General features: G+C 33.7%; 6 protein-coding genes across 6 annotated transcripts; 2 read left to right on the forward strand and 4 right to left on the reverse strand.

The window, feature by feature from the left end:
• Window positions 1-1,017: 1,017 nt before the first annotated feature.
• Window positions 1,018-1,794, reverse strand: HELRODRAFT_172847 (hypothetical protein; the record flags this gene model as incomplete). Its single annotated transcript, XM_009019481.1, has 1 exon — window positions 1,018-1,794. One exon carries the CDS (start codon window positions 1,792-1,794, stop codon window positions 1,018-1,020), a length of 777 nt encoding a protein of 258 aa, XP_009017729.1.
• Window positions 1,795-7,120: 5,326 nt separating this feature from the next.
• Window positions 7,121-7,764, reverse strand: HELRODRAFT_79144 (hypothetical protein; the record flags this gene model as incomplete). The annotated part of the gene is made up of 2 exons (XM_009019482.1): window positions 7,121-7,446; window positions 7,533-7,764. Coding segments are annotated over 2 exons (558 nt in total), but the record flags the coding sequence as incomplete, so codon positions are not given.
• Window positions 7,765-11,471: 3,707 nt separating this feature from the next.
• Window positions 11,472-11,666, reverse strand: HELRODRAFT_79312 (hypothetical protein; the record flags this gene model as incomplete). Its single annotated transcript, XM_009019483.1, has 1 exon — window positions 11,472-11,666. The coding sequence occupies one exon, from the start codon at window positions 11,664-11,666 to the stop codon at window positions 11,472-11,474; it is 195 nt and encodes a 64-aa protein (XP_009017731.1).
• Window positions 11,667-12,586: 920 nt separating this feature from the next.
• Window positions 12,587-13,003, forward strand: HELRODRAFT_126929 (hypothetical protein; the record flags this gene model as incomplete). The annotated part of the gene is made up of 1 exon (XM_009019484.1): window positions 12,587-13,003. A coding segment is annotated over one exon (417 nt), but the record flags the coding sequence as incomplete, so codon positions are not given.
• A 1,214-nt stretch (window positions 13,004-14,217) lies between these two features.
• Window positions 14,218-14,628, reverse strand: HELRODRAFT_79198 (hypothetical protein; the record flags this gene model as incomplete). The annotated part of the gene is made up of 1 exon (XM_009019485.1): window positions 14,218-14,628. The coding sequence occupies one exon, from the start codon at window positions 14,626-14,628 to the stop codon at window positions 14,218-14,220; it is 411 nt and encodes a 136-aa protein (XP_009017733.1).
• A 2,013-nt stretch (window positions 14,629-16,641) lies between these two features.
• Window positions 16,642-17,603, forward strand: HELRODRAFT_172852 (hypothetical protein; the record flags this gene model as incomplete). Its single annotated transcript, XM_009019486.1, has 2 exons — window positions 16,642-16,972; window positions 17,071-17,603. The coding sequence occupies 2 exons, from the start codon at window positions 16,642-16,644 to the stop codon at window positions 17,601-17,603; spliced, it is 864 nt and encodes a 287-aa protein (XP_009017734.1).
• Window positions 17,604-18,250: the final 647 nt, after the last annotated feature.

Raw genomic sequence — 18,250 nt, forward strand, 5'->3', positions numbered from 1 at the left:
CTTCTAACAGTCTAACGGGTAATAAATATTTATGCTGACTTCATTTTCGAACATCTCTAAACATAAACCAACTCAACGATAGATATCTGAACATTCGTGAATAAAACGTTATTACGGATTTTAAATTAGGATGCGCTAATAAACAAAAGAATTTAGATAAATTTCCACTTCTATTTGAAAAGCATTTATAATAATAATAATAAAATGATTAAATTTCATCGATAACCAATTGTCCTCCTATTTGGATGTTTTTTTCGAGGCATAGGAACATTGCCAGTAAGGAGTTTGAGAATATCCAAAAAAAAAACTCAGAGCCGCCCAAGGGACATTTGTTAAGCTACATTTATAATTATAAATACAAAACGTTGAAATAAACATAAATTTTAGTTTTAAATCTTGCGTTAAATTAAGGTTTAAACAAGCATACAAAGACCTTAAAATGAAATATAAATAAAATATTAAAATGTTTTTAGTTTTATTTTTTAATTTATTTATATTAGCACAGCACAAGTCCTCAGCTTTTATTAAGTTTTAATCACGAGTCCTAATATAAGGGCTGTTTGCAATTAAATTAAAAGATGATTAGGGTTAGTTTAATAATAATTTCAATTACTTCATAATTGTTTCATTAATTTCAATTAGTTTCATATGTTAAGGTTTTTATTGCATCTAACAGTACTGACAAATTACTGCTTTTACATCAACAGTTCAGCGAGTCTTCTTGTTGCCAGTAAGGTTTTTCTCAGATGCACCTCTTTGAAACAACTTGCCTTTTTCTGTCAGAGCACTTCTATTTGAAAAGCATTTATTGCAACTTTTACAAGGCTAGTGCTTTCATCGTTTAAAGAAGTAACAGAAGAAACGGGTATTAAATATTTATGCTGATTTCATTTTCGAACATCTCTAAACATAAACCAACTCAACGATAGATATTTGAACATAAATCGTTACTACGGATTTTAAATTAGAATGCGCTTATAAAATAATTTTAAATTTATTGCACCAAAAGATAAAATTTCAAACATTTCCGATAAAAACAGGGCGGGCCAATATTTCTCTAGGCAGCATTTCATCCATTTGTTTGTTGGCAGCAGTTGTTTTTAGATAGATATCCACAGTGAGACGTCCACCTACATTCGACTTTTTCACCACGTCTATTTCTCTCGTCACATAAATCCAAAATTCATTTCGGCACAGCGGACATTTAAGATGCCGACAGTTGTCTTGTGAGTCATCTAACGAAGTAAAGCAGGAACTATGCAGGGAATGTTGACACGGAAATTGGAGCAGGAAGGAGCCTTCCTGAAAATTCTCCAGACAGATTGGGCAGGTTTCGTTCAAAAACCATCCTCTAACATACGGCAATATGTACTTTCTGATGTTGGCAGAGGCAATGTAGTAGACGTCAGTGTGGATGATGTTTCCTTCAAAAAAATTATTTCTGTAAGGTTCTATCTTAGTGGAACTTTCTTTTGGTAGACTGTTGTAAAACGTGTCTTGTAGTGTTTTCATCATTTCGTATTGTTTCTGGAGCGGCAGTTCTTTAAAATTACGCACCCACTTTTTTTTCTCTATAATTCCCACTTTAGATGCCATGTCTGTGGCAAAATCGAACATGTCCTCGCTGCTCAGCTGATGATCGCTGACGTTTTCTCGCAAAGTTTTCACGCTCAAACGTAATCGTTCAAAGCGTAACTTGTCTAAAAACATTTTCGTGTAATCCAATGTGATGTAAGCAACCTGAGCTCGCGTGTGGTCGTCAGCATCGTTCAGTTTAATTTTCAGTTCAGCCATGTGATAGGAGATAAAATTACGAACGGGCAACTACTTTATGGTATATTGATGCACTGTCGCTTTTATATATGGTGCCCCATAAACCAACAAATCTTTATTCATAGCAATTAATAAAAATAGTGCTCCATAGAATAATAAATCAAAGTTAGTAAATATTAATAAAGTTTTATTTATAGCAACTAATAAAAATATTGCTCCGTAGAATAATAAGTCAAAGTTAGTTAATATTAAACAAAGAGAAAGGTCACTTGCACACACGTTAATTTTCACACAATTATTACAATTGTCTCGTATTGCGCAATTCTCGTTTCTGGGACGTGACAGGCACACTTTACAAGCAAATCGATGGTGTCGCTATGGGTTCCTCCCTTGGCGTCCTATTTGCCAGTTTTTACCTAGGACAGCTGGAGAATGAAACATTCAAAAACAATACAAATGTGAAACCAAATATCTACGCCAGATACGTGGATGATATCTTTGTCTCCTATAACGATCCTGAACAAATCACCCAACTTCTTGGTGCCTTAAACAAATCAAAACTTAGATTTACCATTGAAATTGAAAAGGAACAACGTTTACCTTTCCTCGATGTGTTGGTCACCCGAGGCGAAGAACGATTCAAAACCTATGTCAAAGAAACGAATACAGGAATTTGTTTGAATGGACAAAGTGAATGCAGCTTAAAGACAGCACAATAAAATCATTTGTAAACCGGGCATTCACACACTCTTCCGATATTGAAAATCGCGACGCTGAATTAAAAAGAGTCACTAACCTGCTTGTAAACAATGAATATAAGACTTACTCTATTGAAAAGATTGTTAAAGGCAAATCACTACATAGCAATAACCTTCCTAGTACCAACAATCAAGATAACGACATCATCTTATATTACAGAAATCACATGTCAACTGCATACAAGGTAGATGAAGCTATTCTTAAACATATCATCAAAAAAAATGTCACACCAACCAACCCAAATAGTAAAGTTAAACTCCGAATTTATTATAACAATAAAAAGACGTCTCACCTAATACTGAAAAACAACTGCAGTCCTAGAGATAACTCTGAGTTAAAGCGTAATCACGTAATATATGAATTTAATTGCCCCTTTGACGGCTGTGCACGTCAACATGACTCATATATCGGGATTACTACTACCTCACTGACTAGAAGGCTTACGATGCATAAACAGAGTGGTGCTATCAAATCTCATTTGGACTCAACACACTCAATCACAATTAGCCGTGAAATCCTCGACAGCAACACCAAAGTAATATACCAGAACAGCAACTACACGCATCTTAAAATTGCAGAAGCAATCCTAATTGACATCAATAAACCAAAAATAAATATACAACAAAAAATGACAACCTCACTTCCAACGAAAACAAAGAAGTAATAAAAACTAGCATCGTAAATAGTGACAAAGAAGAATATGATGCTATCGATGAAGAAAAGGAGACCAAAGAAGATTATGAAATTAAGAAACCAAATTTAGGAAAATATTAGTAACATTTAATTTTTAATTAATTTTCATGTTATTTTATTACACTTGCAGTGTAATTACTTCACCAGTGTGTTTTATTACACATATGATCTTGTATTTTTGAGTTCCGCTTTTTAAATATCATTTGTAAAAATTTGCCTGTTTGGTAAAATTGCGACTCGTGCAGATGGGTCGTGGGTTGGGTCGGGTTGGGTTGAAAAGTTGCATTTTCAGGCGGGTTGGGTTGGGATGGGTTGAGTTAAGTGATGGGTTGGGTTGGGTTGGGTCAGTAAAAATGGACCCATGTCCACCTCTGATATACTGCAAGGAGCACTGATGATGATTCATTCGGAATCGAAATATGTCCTTATTTGCAGCATGAATTCGAAAAATAAGTTTATTTTGAATTTTAATAAACTAAACGTTCACCAAAAAACTTTAGTGAGAAAAATCGAAAAAACGTATTAACTAGAGATGGGAAAGAACCCGAACCCAGTTCGAAAGAACCGAACTAGAACCCATATTTTTGAAGAACCGAACTAGAACCCGAACCGTCATTATTTTTTTTTTCAAAGAACTGGAACAGAACCGAACTCAGGTTAGCTAAGAACTCGAACCGATACAGAACCCATATTTCAAAGTTCTTTCCCAATCAATTATTTAATTATTTAACTTTTAGAGTTTAAAAATGAAACGGGCCGAAAATAAATTATTTACATATATGCACATTTCCAAAGATATATTAAAGTAAAATTTTAAAATTTTATTCTATGCTTACGCACATCCCTAATCTTACTTTTAATCTTAATCGGAACATTTATTATAAACAAGATGGCCACGTGCGATAGAATAAAAAAGGAAGAGATTGAAAAACTAATGAAATGTGACGATGTTACAAAATTTGAAAAAGTAGAACCAGTTTGGACAAAAAGCAAGCATTGGCAAGGAAATTTTTGGGCTGCTAAAGTTGATGGTGAAGTTTTAAAGACGTTTGGAATATGTAAAGTGTGTAGCATGGTTTTGTCTGTACCAGTTGGAACTACTCAAACATTGAATCGCCATCATGAGTCCCACGTCAAATCGAAACTCTTAATTACACCAGGTAGCAAACAGTCGACCATAAAATCGTTTGTTCAGTCAAAGAATATTCCAGAAAAGGTTAGTAATTAGTATATAACTTATATATTGAATATTGTAAGGTATGTCTAGATCAGAGGCTAATGAACTATTTAATAGTATAGAATAAAATACTAATGCTATGCGATAGCATAGTAAGTTATAAATAAACTTATCTTATATGCGTCATGACTTTCCCTGGTTAATTTTCAATTGACGACAAATTATAAAATAAGTAATTTGACTTAGTTGATGTTAATGTGAATTACATTTTCGAATATGTATTTTTTTTATTCAGGTGCGGAAAGAAACGTCCAAAAAATGTTTGTTTATGATTGCACAAGACCTACAGCCATTTAGTGTAGTGGAGGACTCAGGCTTCAGGTCTATAGCACAACATTTTATAAACATAGGTGCACGCTATGGAGTTTTGAACATTGAAGACATTTTATATGACAGAACAACGTTTGCTGGGGCACATCTTACAGCTGAATACAATGTATGTAAGGATGTAATAAAAGATATGCTGAAAAAATTGAAATATCTTGCTATTACAACTGACCATTGGTGTGATGATATGGTAAAAAATTCATACCAAGGTTTTACTGTGCACTTCATCACATCAAAGTTTCATTTGATTGAAAAGTGCCTCGGATTGTACGAATTCCCAGAAGCCAAAAAAGCATTAGCTGTCAAAACTAAAACTAATTGGCTGCTGGCATCTTTTCTGGGAGATGAATTGTGTTTGTAACCGATAATGGTTCCAATATGAAAGCTGCTTATAGGAATGATGTACGGATAAGTTGTGCTGCTCACAACCTCAACCTAGTTGTTGAGAATGCTTTGAAGTCTGATTATGTCGGTGAATGTGTACAAATGATAAAAATCGCTAGAGAAGTTGTTGGTTATTTTAAACATTCTGGCCATAATAAGGAACTAAAGCACACTTTAAAACAGGATGTGTCTACACGCTGGAATAGCCAATATTTTATGTTGCAATCTTTGCTCAATGAATACGAGGATGTTGTGACTATCTTGGAAAATGAAAAGCGGTATGAAAAACTTGAGCATTTATCGAATTTGAATAAAGCAGACATGCAAGTTATAGTTGATTTTCTGCACGACTTTCATGAAGCGACCGTTATGCTATCTAAATCCAAGGAGCCAACAATTCACCTTGTCTGGCCTATGCTTGATCGTCTGTTGTCATCTTGCAAACGTAAAACAATGGATAGTGAAGTGGTTTGTGAAGTTAAATCAGCATTTAAAATTCCTTGAAAGAAAAATATACCTTACATCCTATACATAAAACTGCAACAGTCCTCTGTCCTGCATTTAAACATTTGTCATTTGTTACCTTAGAAGAAAAGAACTCAATATATTCTGATATTCGCATGGATATCCAACAACAAGTGTTACCAAATGAGGATGATGGTCATAATGACTGTAGTACTGAAAGTGATAATGAAATTACCAAACTAGACTCTAGAAAAGCAACAGGTTTCAATTTCATCTAATGTTTTAATTTATTATATGTTAAATAAGTAATTTTGGTTATGTAAAGAAATGTTTGTGCTTTGATTATTTTAAGGTGAGAGAAGTTCAAAAAGACCTAATTTAGATTTCAATGCCACAGATGAGACATTCCTGTCAGGACAGATGACAAGAACTGTGTCCATTTCGCAGGATGAACTAACAGGGTATCTTGACCAGATAATCGACACTGTAGATGTGCTTTCATACTGGAGAATGAATGACAAAAAGTTCCCAAAGATGGCATTACTCGCAAAAAAAATATTGGCAATACCAGCAACTAGCACGCCCAGTGAACGCATATTTTCAACATGTGGACTTTTGCTAAATGACAGACGTTGTCGAATGAATACTACAACACTTGAAATGCTTCTTTTTCTCAAATACAACATGGACATTTGAAATGTTTTGAAAGATATTTTCTCTGGCTTTCTTGCTTATTTTTGTTTTTATTACATTTTTTCATATTATTTGTTGAGCGCTTTGAGAAAACTTTTGAAAACGCTATATAAATTGTAATAATAATACTGTATTGTGTTGTATGTTGTTTTTTATCAAATTTCGTTACAAGAACTCGAACAGAACCGAACCCATATTTTGAAAGAACTAGAACCCCCCCCAAAAAAAAATTGACAAGAACCCGAACAGAACCGAACTCATATCTTCTAAGAACCCGAACCGAACAAGGACCCAAAAATGTGGGTTCTTTCCCATCTCTAATATTAACGCCAAACATTCGGTAGAATTTATAGAATATTGTATATATATATATATATATATATATAGTATTCTAATTTTAGATAGCTAATGTTGGAAGCAAAGTTTTTGGTCTTTTAATTTAATAGAAATTATTTTGAAATAAAATTCAAATGTTGAAAAACCCCATAACCACTACAGAAAAAATAGTTCGAAAATGTATACCAAATGAAGCCAGTTAAAAAAATCATAACAATAGATATTTAACAAAGTATTAGAATACACAAAACATTGAGTTTTTGTTTAAAAATGTCAAATTATAAATTGTTTTCAATGCTGGTAATTAAAAATGTATTTGCCAAAACATTCAACAATAATGAAAAAAATAGGCAAAAATGCTAAAAATTTTAAAATACTAAATTTATATATATATATATAATGAGTAGAAAAAAATTAAAAGTGAAAATTTCTCATTTTAAAGAAAGATTTAGTTCATAGACGTTTTACTTTATTATCAAGAAAGTAATAAATGTAAAACCAATAAAGAAATTTAAGTAAAAACTTTGATAATTTGAAAACGACAAAGACGATAGAAATGATTATTAAAATAAGAAAAAAGATAGTGTCGAAACATAAAAATTGATACAAAGGCAAATCTATTGCACTTGATCTCAGGTGACTGCCGCCATGTTTGATCACGTGTTCGATCCAGAAGAGAGCCGTTTGAAGAGATGTCATTGGTTGATCTTTGAATGCCTCTGACATGCGCTTTACAGAGTTTTTGTACTTTGGATTTTTTAGAATTTCCAAGACGTTTTCTAGTAAATAACAATTTTAAAAGCTGATAATAAAATTAATAATAGCTTTATTGATGTTAAGACAACGTTTTAAGATTATCGCTTACCCAATAGTTCAGTTTCCGTGAAAGTTAAGATGTCCATTTTCAAACCAAACCCACTAGCAATCATTCGTCTGCAGTTTTCAAATTGATCGCCAAAGAACGGGAAGCCCAACATTGGGACTCCGTGATAGAGAGCTTCATGTAGACCGTTGTTTCCACAGTGGGTGATGAATAGTTTGGTAGAAGGGTCGCCTAAAACATCGTTTTGAGGCAGCCAGTTCAAGATTAAAGTATTTGGTGATGTAAGAGATGTAAGCTGTTTTTTTAAATTCAAATATGAAAAATCAACTTTTTTGTTGAATTAATTATTGTGTTTGTTGTATCGAAAACTACAAACTTCTTTGTCATTTTCGTCTATGTGAAGTTTAACTAGAACAGTTTCGTTAAAAAGTCCAAAGGCTTTTAAAAACTTCTTCTTATAGCTTTTTGGCATATTTACATTTGTGCCAAAACTCATTACAATTACGCCAGGGTCTAATTTATGGGTAAAAGTTTTAAATTTTGATGTAAAAAGTTGAAACTACTAATATTAAAGTAACCTCTTTCGTTAACAATTCTCCCATTAATAAATTTTAAAATATTTTCAGGCAGGAGCTTGGCAGGCGAGCATGTGGATCCAGCTATTGAAATGTGGTTAGGAAATGCAGGAATGAAGTTATTAAAATGATGATCAATTTCATAGAAAAACAACAAGGCTTTCCTCATGAGAGCTTCCCACGAAGCAACCCCTGGTGCATATTTATGTAAAAGAGTCAAGTTTCTATTTATCGGTGACCAACTAGATGATAAGAAAATTGTTCCTACCAACGTGGCAAACCTAACAAAGAATGAATTGTTTTTGTGATTATCATTTGGATAAAAATGACGAGAAGCAAAAGATGGTAAGGCTGGGTATCTGTCGATGTTATATTAACATTTAAAAATATAATTTAGAAATAGTAGTAAGAATTTTCAACTCTAACCTAGCGTTTAATGAAAAGTACTGAGTAGACAGGCTGATAAATGGAGTTTTTAGATATATTGGCAAAATGAGAGAACACATTTGCAAAATAAACGGCTCGACAATAATTAAATCGAATTTGATATTTTTAACTTTTTTTAGAAAATTTTCATCCCTCATCATAAAATCGCATTCCTGGTTAATTAATCGCTCCAAATTTATTAATTCAGTAATGAACTCCAACGTATTGTTGAAAATTTGATTCTCTTGATACATCCTAAACTTTTCCGATGAAAACCTCGGAAAATCATCCGACTCTTCAAAGAAATGAAACTGAAAACCTTGATCACGATACTTTTTTACTAATTTCTGATCGAATTTTGATTCGAGAACAATATGAACTTCGTGGCCAGCCTGTAATAGCACAGAACCAATAACAGCTTGTTTCATAACGTGACTCGTTATTTGAGGACTAACAAAAAGAATTCTGTATGATAGCACTAAATTTAACTGCCACAAAAATCCGAAAATTAATACTAAAACCAGATTAATGTTTTTCTTCAACATCATCCTTAAATATTTTGCAAAGTCCAAATTGCAGAAATATTTAATTTCAGTAAAAATGTTCAATTTTAAATTTCAATAACAGCAAGTTTAATAAAATTTGTAAAATATATCAGTTTGCCATGCTATAAAAAATTATCGAACGGTTTTACGTAGAAGATGATGATGATGCTAGATAGATATAAAGTTTCAAGAGTTATTCATGTGGAAATTTTTAAAAATTTTTATGATAAAGTAGACATTATGACGCAGGTCACAGGTGCCGCACACGCCTAGCAAACGTTTCGCCAATTGCTCAAATTTATAAATTAAAATTATTATAATTTGAAAAATGAAATAAAATTTGTACATTTCAAAGTTATTTGATATAAGTGTGTAAATAAATAAAAAGTTATCTAAAAATTAATTAACTGAATGATTAATTTTTTGTTTTGTTCAAACCCAAGCAAAATAATAAAAAGTTTAGCCAAAGAGGTGATAGTTGCACGCGCCTAAGAAAAAATTCGCCTTAATTATATTTAAAGATTTGAGGCATTTAGATTTGACATACTGTATATGAGGTAAGAAACTGAACTTATGATCAAAAGCTAAACCTAAGAATTTTATTTTGTTTTCAAATTTTATGGGTGTTTTGTCTATTGTTAATTTTGGAAACTTTGTTTTTCTTTTTTTTGTGAATAATATAGCTACAGTTTTTGATTCAGAAAATAAAATTCCGTTTTCTATTGACCATGTACTAATTTTATTTAATAATTTATTTAATGTACTTTCAATATTTTCTATATTTTTGTTTTTATATGCAATCATGAAGTCGTCTACGTAAAGACATTTTAGCATGTCAGGTGGAATTATATTGCATAGACCGTTGATTTTCATGCAGAAAAGTGTTACAGACAGGATACTACCTTGTGCTATACCTGTTTCCATTTTTTTATATGTAGAAAAAGTTTGATTGTATTTTATTTTAAATTCTCTATTATTTATTAAGTTGGAAATGAATATTGGAAGTCGGCCTTTCAAGCCAGCATTATGCAGATCTCTGAGTATTCCATGTCTCCACGATTTATCATAGGCCTTTTCGACATCAAAGAAAATCGCTACCACCTGTTCATTACTTATGAGAGCTTCCCTTACAAATGTCTCCAAAGAAACCAAATGATCTAAAGTAGAGCGGTTCTTTTGACCTCCGCATTGGAAAGGCGATATTAATTTATTTAGTTCTAAAAAGTATGTTAACCTATTATTTGCAATTTTTTCAAAAGTTTTGCATATGGTGTTTGTTAAAGATATTGGTCTATAGTTGGATGGATCTTCTTTTGACTTACCGGGTTTTAATATTGGTATTATAATGGCTTTACCCCATTCTTCTGGTACAGAATAATTGCACCACGTGAAGTTAAAAGCGTCTAGGAGTGATATCAAAGATATTTGGGGTAAATTTTTTGGCATATTATATGTGATCTGATCGGGATCAGGTGCTGAATTAGTATTACTTGTTTCTATAGCGTTTTTTAATTCTGTGAGCGTTATATTTTCGTTATAATACTCTGTGTTATCAGAAGTAAAGTCTAGCGTGGTTTTTTCTTCTAATTTCATTACATTTGAAAATGTTTTATTAATATTTTTGATTAATGAATTCTCTTGAATTTGGTTGGCAAATATTTCGGCAATTTCTTCATTTGATTGGTAGATATTTTGTTTAATGTATATATTATTTGTATTGCTGTGTGTGTTTTTGTTGTTCATTTTGTTTACTACAGACCATATTTGCTTTGATGATGTTTTATTTGTTAATGAATTAACATATGTGTTCCAACTAGTACTTTTTTCGTTTACGGCGCCATTTCTAAACCAAAGATCTCCTGTAATACTTAATGACAGTAACAGAGATTGATAATCTATTTGTACATGTTCTTGAAAATGTACGTTCGGAGTGTTCGTCTGTTCAATGTATTTATTAAAAGAAAACTTGCACAATTGGCATAACAATACTAATGAATCGAAATGCGTCAGCTGTTACAACCAAATTTTATGAGCGTTATAATTCAGCTTCAGGCAACGCTTTATTGAACAATTGTTCCCGTAATTATCGAATCCATTTGCATTAACGAAACCACATGTACAAAGGAATGACCAAAAAATGTTTGAAGAAATTAGATAGCAGCCTCCTCTAAAAAATTTATTTAATTGAACTTGATAATTGTAAAAGCAACTATATGTTGAGTTAAAAAAAAAACAAGAGACACATCAGGTTTTCGAGACGTCTTGACTCTCTAATTGTAACGTTGTTTGCGCGATTTCATTCGGAGGCTCGAATATTTGATTTAGATATATACTCAGGAAAGAGAAAATAGTTTAGCTAAGCTAGCAAGCGTATCATCGCTAGAATGGGTGGCTCTGAGAAGAGCCGTTTGTTTTGTCTTTATGTCAGTGGTCGATTACTTTGAGCTGGTGTACTTGGTGACGGCCTTGGTGCCTTCGCTGACGGCGTGCTTGGCCAACTCGCCGGGCAACAGAAGCCTGACGGCCGTCTGGATTTCTCTGCTAGTGATGGTGGATCTCTTGTTGTAGTGGGCGAGGCGAGAAGCTTCGGCGGCGATTCGCTCAAAGATGTCGTTGACGAATGAATTCATTATCGACATGGCTTTGCCGCTGATGCCCGTGTCCGGGTGAACCTGCTTCAGCACCTTGTATATGTATATAAAGTAGCTTTCCTTTCGCCTTCTTTTGTGCTTCTTGTCCGTGCTGCGAGCAGCTTTCGCCTTGCTGGCGGCCTTCTTAGCACCCTTACTGGCAGGCTTTGGTGGCATTGTTCAAGATAGAATAAGTAAATTATAATCAGATAATATCAGATTAAACACGCAGTCGCAATGGTGGCGTTCAATTCTCGCAGACCAATATATATGAGAGAGCTAGGTGAGTGAATAGATCACGTGATTGCATACTAATGTATTTACGAGCGAGATGGTGTGCCTGTGAGAGAGCGTGCTTGTGTGCGAGAGAGTAGAGAAAGAACAAAGAGAGGTGATAGTTGCGCGCGCCTAATTTCGAATTTTCAAGATCGTATGTTCAAAATTATTATTAGTATTTGTTGAATAAAAATATGTCGATATTGACGAATTAATAGATGTTTGAATAAATGTATTAATCAATAAATAAATAAGAAGGATTAGTAGCATACTATTGCATACACAATATGTATAAAATATAATATATGTAACATAACGTTCTATACACGTTGCAAAAGTGTGTGTGTGTGTGTGTGTGTGTGTGTGTGTGTGTGTGTGTGTGTGTGTTTGTTTGTGCAGAACATAGAACTTTTGTACAACGTCTAATTATTATTATAACGACATTATAACGACAGATATTCATTTACAAGATCCCGTTGATTGGTTGTAAATGCGTCGTACCGCGTCACGTGATGTATTAAAATAACTATCCGAGAGTTACTAGCAGGGGTATATAAGCTTAGCCATTTGTCGGGAAATAGATATTTGCAGTTATTGCGGAAATTCATGTTCCTCTAATTTAGTTTATACAACATCACTCGAAAATGTCTGGAAGAGGAAAGGGCGGCAAGGTCAAAGGAAAGGCCAAGAGCAGATCGAGCAGAGCCGGATTGCAGTTTCCCGTAGGAAGAATACACAGGCTGTTGCGCAAAGGCAACTACGCCGAGAGAGTAGGAGCCGGAGCGCCCGTATATTTGGCGGCGGTCATGGAGTATTTGGCGGCAGAAGTTTTAGAGTTAGCCGGGAACGCTGCCAGAGACAACAAAAAAACCCGTATCATACCTCGCCACCTTCAGCTGGCCATAAGAAACGACGAAGAGTTAAACAAGCTCTTGGCCGGAGTCACTATCGCCCAGGGTGGCGTTCTTCCAAACATCCAAGCCGTCCTCTTGCCCAAGAAGACGGCCAAGGTCGGCGGAAGCGGTTCCGCTTCTACCGGAGGAGCCAGTCAGGCCAGCCAAGCCAAGTAGAAAAGTGCATCGACCACACCACACCACCGTAACAAAAGGCTCTTTTCAGAGCCGCCCAACTTTAACGAATGTTTGCGTGCTCTTTCGCTATTGCTTACGCCAGCTCATTCCAATGCGTTTTTATATAGGCGAATATCGATCGATTGGTTGATGGATTTTTTTTTTTTACCTGATTAAAATTTTGCCAATAACAGCGACTACTCTTAGATATTTATCAGTCTGTGCACGTTATTTAGCAATACATAACTTTCTTACGATTAACAACAAATTTTATGAGCAACAAAAAAAGTTCATTTCATCGGTCATCGTCGTGCTTCATTCACCAAATTATCAATAAAATAAAATAATACCATTTGTTCTGGACTGGATCGAAATTCCGGTTCATAAATAATAATAATATCATATGTGCAGCGCGCCCTGTGCATAGAGTCAGAGGAGAGGTGCCCGGATAAACGGCACGGCCATCAAAGCCTTGAAAATTAGATACGCCGGAGAGAGAGAGAGAGAGAAAGAGAGAGAAGGTTGCAGGCGAGATAATAATTCAAGACAGCGTGCTAGTAGCCGTTTCAATTGTGTGAAGAAGTCGAATGTGGCGAATTGACCAAGTAATGTAAAAGTGTGAGCTTTGAAAGTTAGAGACGGGTCAAGAGTAACACCTAGCAGTTTAAGACTTGCTGATGTAGACAGGTTTGGTTCAGCAATTGTGGCGTTGGATGGTGGAGTAACTTGCTTACATATTCTTTTTTGTGATTTTCGACCAACACAGCGAATGGTTTAGAAATGTGACGCACTTTCCTCGCCATACGATAACGCAACTGTCATTTGCTCCTTACATCGTATTGAAAGTCTATTTTGCCAATTTGTTTACAGAAATTGTCATTAAAAACAAAAAATGGCGATGATGATCACTTTTATTTTTATAATTAATTAGATGCAAACAAACCGATTAGTGGTGTGGCGTCAGCCAGCCAACACTGATTAAGCGAAGCCCGACATTATTGAACGCTGCGTCCAGTTTCAACACCTCATTCGACAAGGCGTACCATGCACCCTCACAAATGGCATCTGGTTAGTTATATTGCGTAATATTTAACAGACGCGCACACTCACACACAAAAGTAGAGCTCAATTGGCCAGGCGATGTTTGTCGATCGTTAAATTTGGTGGCTCTGAAAAGAGCCGTTTGTCTTGTTATAAGGTAGAGATTAAGCACGTTCGCCTCTGATTCTGCGGGCGAGCTGGATGTCTTTGGGCATGATGGTGACGCGTTTGGCGTGAATGGCGCAGAGGTTGGTGTCTTCGAAGAGGCCGACCAGGTAAGCCTCGCTTGCTTCCTGTAGAGCCATGACTGCCGAACTCTGGAAACGAAGGTCGGTCTTGAAATCTTGAGCTATCTCACGAACCAGTCTTTGAAAGGGCAGTTTTCTGATGAGCAGTTCGGTGCTTTTTTGGTAGCGCCTGATTTCTCTGAGAGCTACTGTACCTGGCCTGTAACGATGAGGTTTTTTGACGCCTCCCGTAGCCGGAGCACTTTTTCTTGCAGCCTTTGTGGCAAGCTGCTTGCGAGGTGCCTTGCCACCGGTAGATTTGCGAGCCGTCTGCTTGGTTCTTGCCATATTGTCTAGAACTTGCCTGAACGAAAGAGCAGAAAATAAGACACGAAGCAAAAACTTGATAGAGAATAGGGGGAGCGCACTGTAGACAACAATTTATACAGACACGAGATGAGCCGACCTAGTAGAGAGCGCTCCGATCACGTGACTTTTTTCACGTCCAATCACGTAAACGTAATAATGTTGCAAACAGTATTAACGTGAGTTTTGAAACTTTTAATATAATCTACAATTGCAAGAGGTTATAAATTATTTTTTGTTTGTTTGTTTATTTATTTACGTATTTGTTAGTTCATTCATTCATTCATTCATTCATTCATTCATTCGTTCGTTCGTTCGTTCATTCGTTCGTTCGTTCGTTAATCTTTCTAAGGTCAATTTTTCAAGCATTCATTTTACAATTACTTTTTTTTCTGACGTTTCTTTTTATTTTCGTTCGTTCAATCGTACCTCTTGCCACTTATTTTCCAAATGCCGTTCCAGTTTTCTGATGTGCGTTCTTTCGAAATTTTTTTAGTACTTCAATCAGCAGTTTCTCATTACTTTGGGATAGTTATTAGTAATTAAATGCAGTCCATGCAAACTGCTCTTATCTACCTACTTACATAACTGATAGAAATTTGTAGCAAACATTTACAATAGTGGCTTTACTCAATAACGGTCTCAATTAAGGTCGGACGCTCGCGTTTTGTGCAAACGAAGAGAATGAAAAATTCGACTGTGCACAAACAAACGACGAAAGGGATTTGAAAGTGAGGCTAGATGTCATCGTTTTGTTGATGGCTCTGAAAAGAGCCGTTTCTTAGTTGATGAATAGGGGGAGCGCACTGTAGACAACAATTTATACAGACACGAGATGAGCCGACCTAGTAGAGAGCGCTCCGATCACGTGACTTTTTTCACGTCCAATCACGTAAACGTAATAATGTTGCAAACAGTATTAACGTGAGTTTTGAAACTTTTAATATAATTAATCTACAATTGCAAGAAGCTATAAATTATTTTTTGTTTGTTTGTTTATTTATTTACGTATTTGTTAGTTCATTCATTCATTCATTCGTTCGTTCGTTCATTCGTTCATTCGTTCGTTAATCTTTCTAACGTCAACTTTTCAAGCATTCATTTTATAATTACTTTTCGTATTTGTTAGTTCATTCATTCATTCATTCGTTCGTTCGTTCGTTCTTTCGTTCGTTCGTTCGTTCGTTAATCTTTCTAACGTCAATTTTTCAAGCATTCATTTTATAATTACTTTTTTTTCTGACGTTTTTTTTTATTTTGCAATAGTTCGTTCGTTCAATCGTACCTCTTGCCACTTATTTTCCAAATTTGTAATACTTGGTGGCTTAAAATGTATCACAATCTTGATAATATATAGTTATAAAAATACAAACCAAATTTACACTTGACATCACATCAGTTATTAACGTTTCAGAAATATTATGGGAAACTAGCTTTAAATCTGATGAAGGCTAAAAATACAAAATTTTAAATTATTATAGAACCAAATTATTGGTTACAAAATTAAAAAATTAAAATAAGTTAATTTTTGGTATATAATAAATCATAACATAAATAAAAAACACTTCAGAAAAAATATGCCGACAACAATATCTTAATTTCAAAATTATAACTTAAAAACATTTAAATTATTCAACTGAAACTTGAAATGATTGGTTTTTATATACGTGTAAAGAAACTATATTTCTTTAATTTTGATTTTGTCGCGCTTTGCGAATTTTTTGTATAGGGTTTTTGTTGAGAGGTTAAAAGAAAACCTATAAGTAAAGTTTAATGAAATATATTTTGTGACAAACTGATTATAATTTGTGAAATAATAAACTTTAAATGTCGTTTCTTTGTTTTCAGGTGAGTTTTTTTTCTCCAAAAATGATTTTTTTTAACATTTAACAAAATAAAACCTTTGTTTTCAGAAGCAACACATTTGTTTGTTTAAATCCTAAATTATAATCAAAACCCTTATAAAACGACATTTCCGTTTATTGAGAAACCTAAATGAATTATAAAACGGACCAGCTACGATTTGAATTTGCAGTGTTGCCAGCGAGTGATGGAAAGTCAAATGTATATTGTGTAACCTCCATAACGACAAGAGATGAAAAAGTGTTTGCTATTCCAGAAGAATTACAGTCTGCTAGTCTTCATAAAGAGTTGATAAAGACAGCTGCGTACAATAAAATAAAAAATAGTTTAAAAAAAAGACATCAGACGAGAAAAATTTGGATTACAATGACAAATGAACTAAGTAACGTGTACATAGATGAAGATGGTAATCTACAATTTGGAGATCAATATCTCGAAGAAATTGAACGAAAGCAAGCATCTGGTAATTTAGGAAAAAATACAGATTCATTGGAAAAATTATTTACAAAATTTATTGAAAGCTCACAAGATTTAAAAAACAGAACCTGAAATATATTGCAGAAAAGTTTATAATTGAAAGATTTACAAGTAAAAATATTAACCCAAGCCAGTGGATTGATGTTTTTGAAAAAGAATGTTTACGTTTTGATATTACGGAAGATGAGAAAAAAATTGAGATACTCAAACTATTCATGGACAAAAGTTGCGCTGATTGGTATAGTTCTATGATTATAAAATTAACACTAAACTCAGAGTGGTCTATTTGGAAAAATAAATTCTGTGAATCATTTGCAAATTCAGGCTGGAACCAAGTGACGTATGCGTTGTTATTTAAGTACAAGGATGGTTCATTGGTGGATTATGCTATAAAAAAAGAAAAACTTTTACTGGACATGAGAACATCAATAGATACAGGTACTCTAGTGGATCTAATTGCAGCTGGATTGCCAGACTTTGTTCTAGAAATGATAAATGGACAATCAATGGAAGATACAGTAGACTTATTCAATGAAGTAAGAAAGTATGAACATTTCGAAACCCTTATATACGTAACACTGACCTTGTCAAATATCGTTGGAAAAGCATCTTTTTGAAGAAAAATTTTCAAACCAACTTTATGAAAACTTTCCGGTGTAAAATATTTGCTACAAATTAAAATCTTTTTTTTTCATCGTAATTGTCAATGTATTTTTTAATGAGGTTTTCCCATTGCATTCTCTTTATATCATTCTTTGGCAGTCTGAATTTAAATTTAACTTAATTAATATCAGCACAAATTATTTATACAACTTTGAGTTAACATTATTTAATTATTTAATGCATTTATCATGTTACTAATATTATTTATTACTATTATACTACATTATTATGAATAATTGTTTGCTGATTATTATAATTATATTGTATAGTGTTATACTTTATAGCTATATTGCAGTGTTGTATAGTATAGTCTAAATTAAATTAACCTATGTAAAGTAACATTTTCATCTAAATAAGATGAGTGAAATTTTGTAATGGAACACACAGTCATTTTGATTTGGTTGAGAACCTGTGTCTGTCAAATCAAATACTAAGCCAATATTTTCTAATTAAAATGTATTATTGTTTTTAATATTATTTTGACAAGTTAAGAATTAAGATTTTCTAATAGTTTAATGTAATCTCAATGTCATGTCATGTGTACTTAACTACTTATGTATGTGTATGTGTATCTGTATATTATATGTATGTAGGTAGGAAG

Source organism: Helobdella robusta (genome assembly GCF_000326865.2).
Source record: "Helobdella robusta unplaced genomic scaffold HELROscaffold_24, whole genome shotgun sequence".
NCBI lineage: Eukaryota > Metazoa > Annelida > Clitellata > Rhynchobdellida > Glossiphoniidae > Helobdella > Helobdella robusta.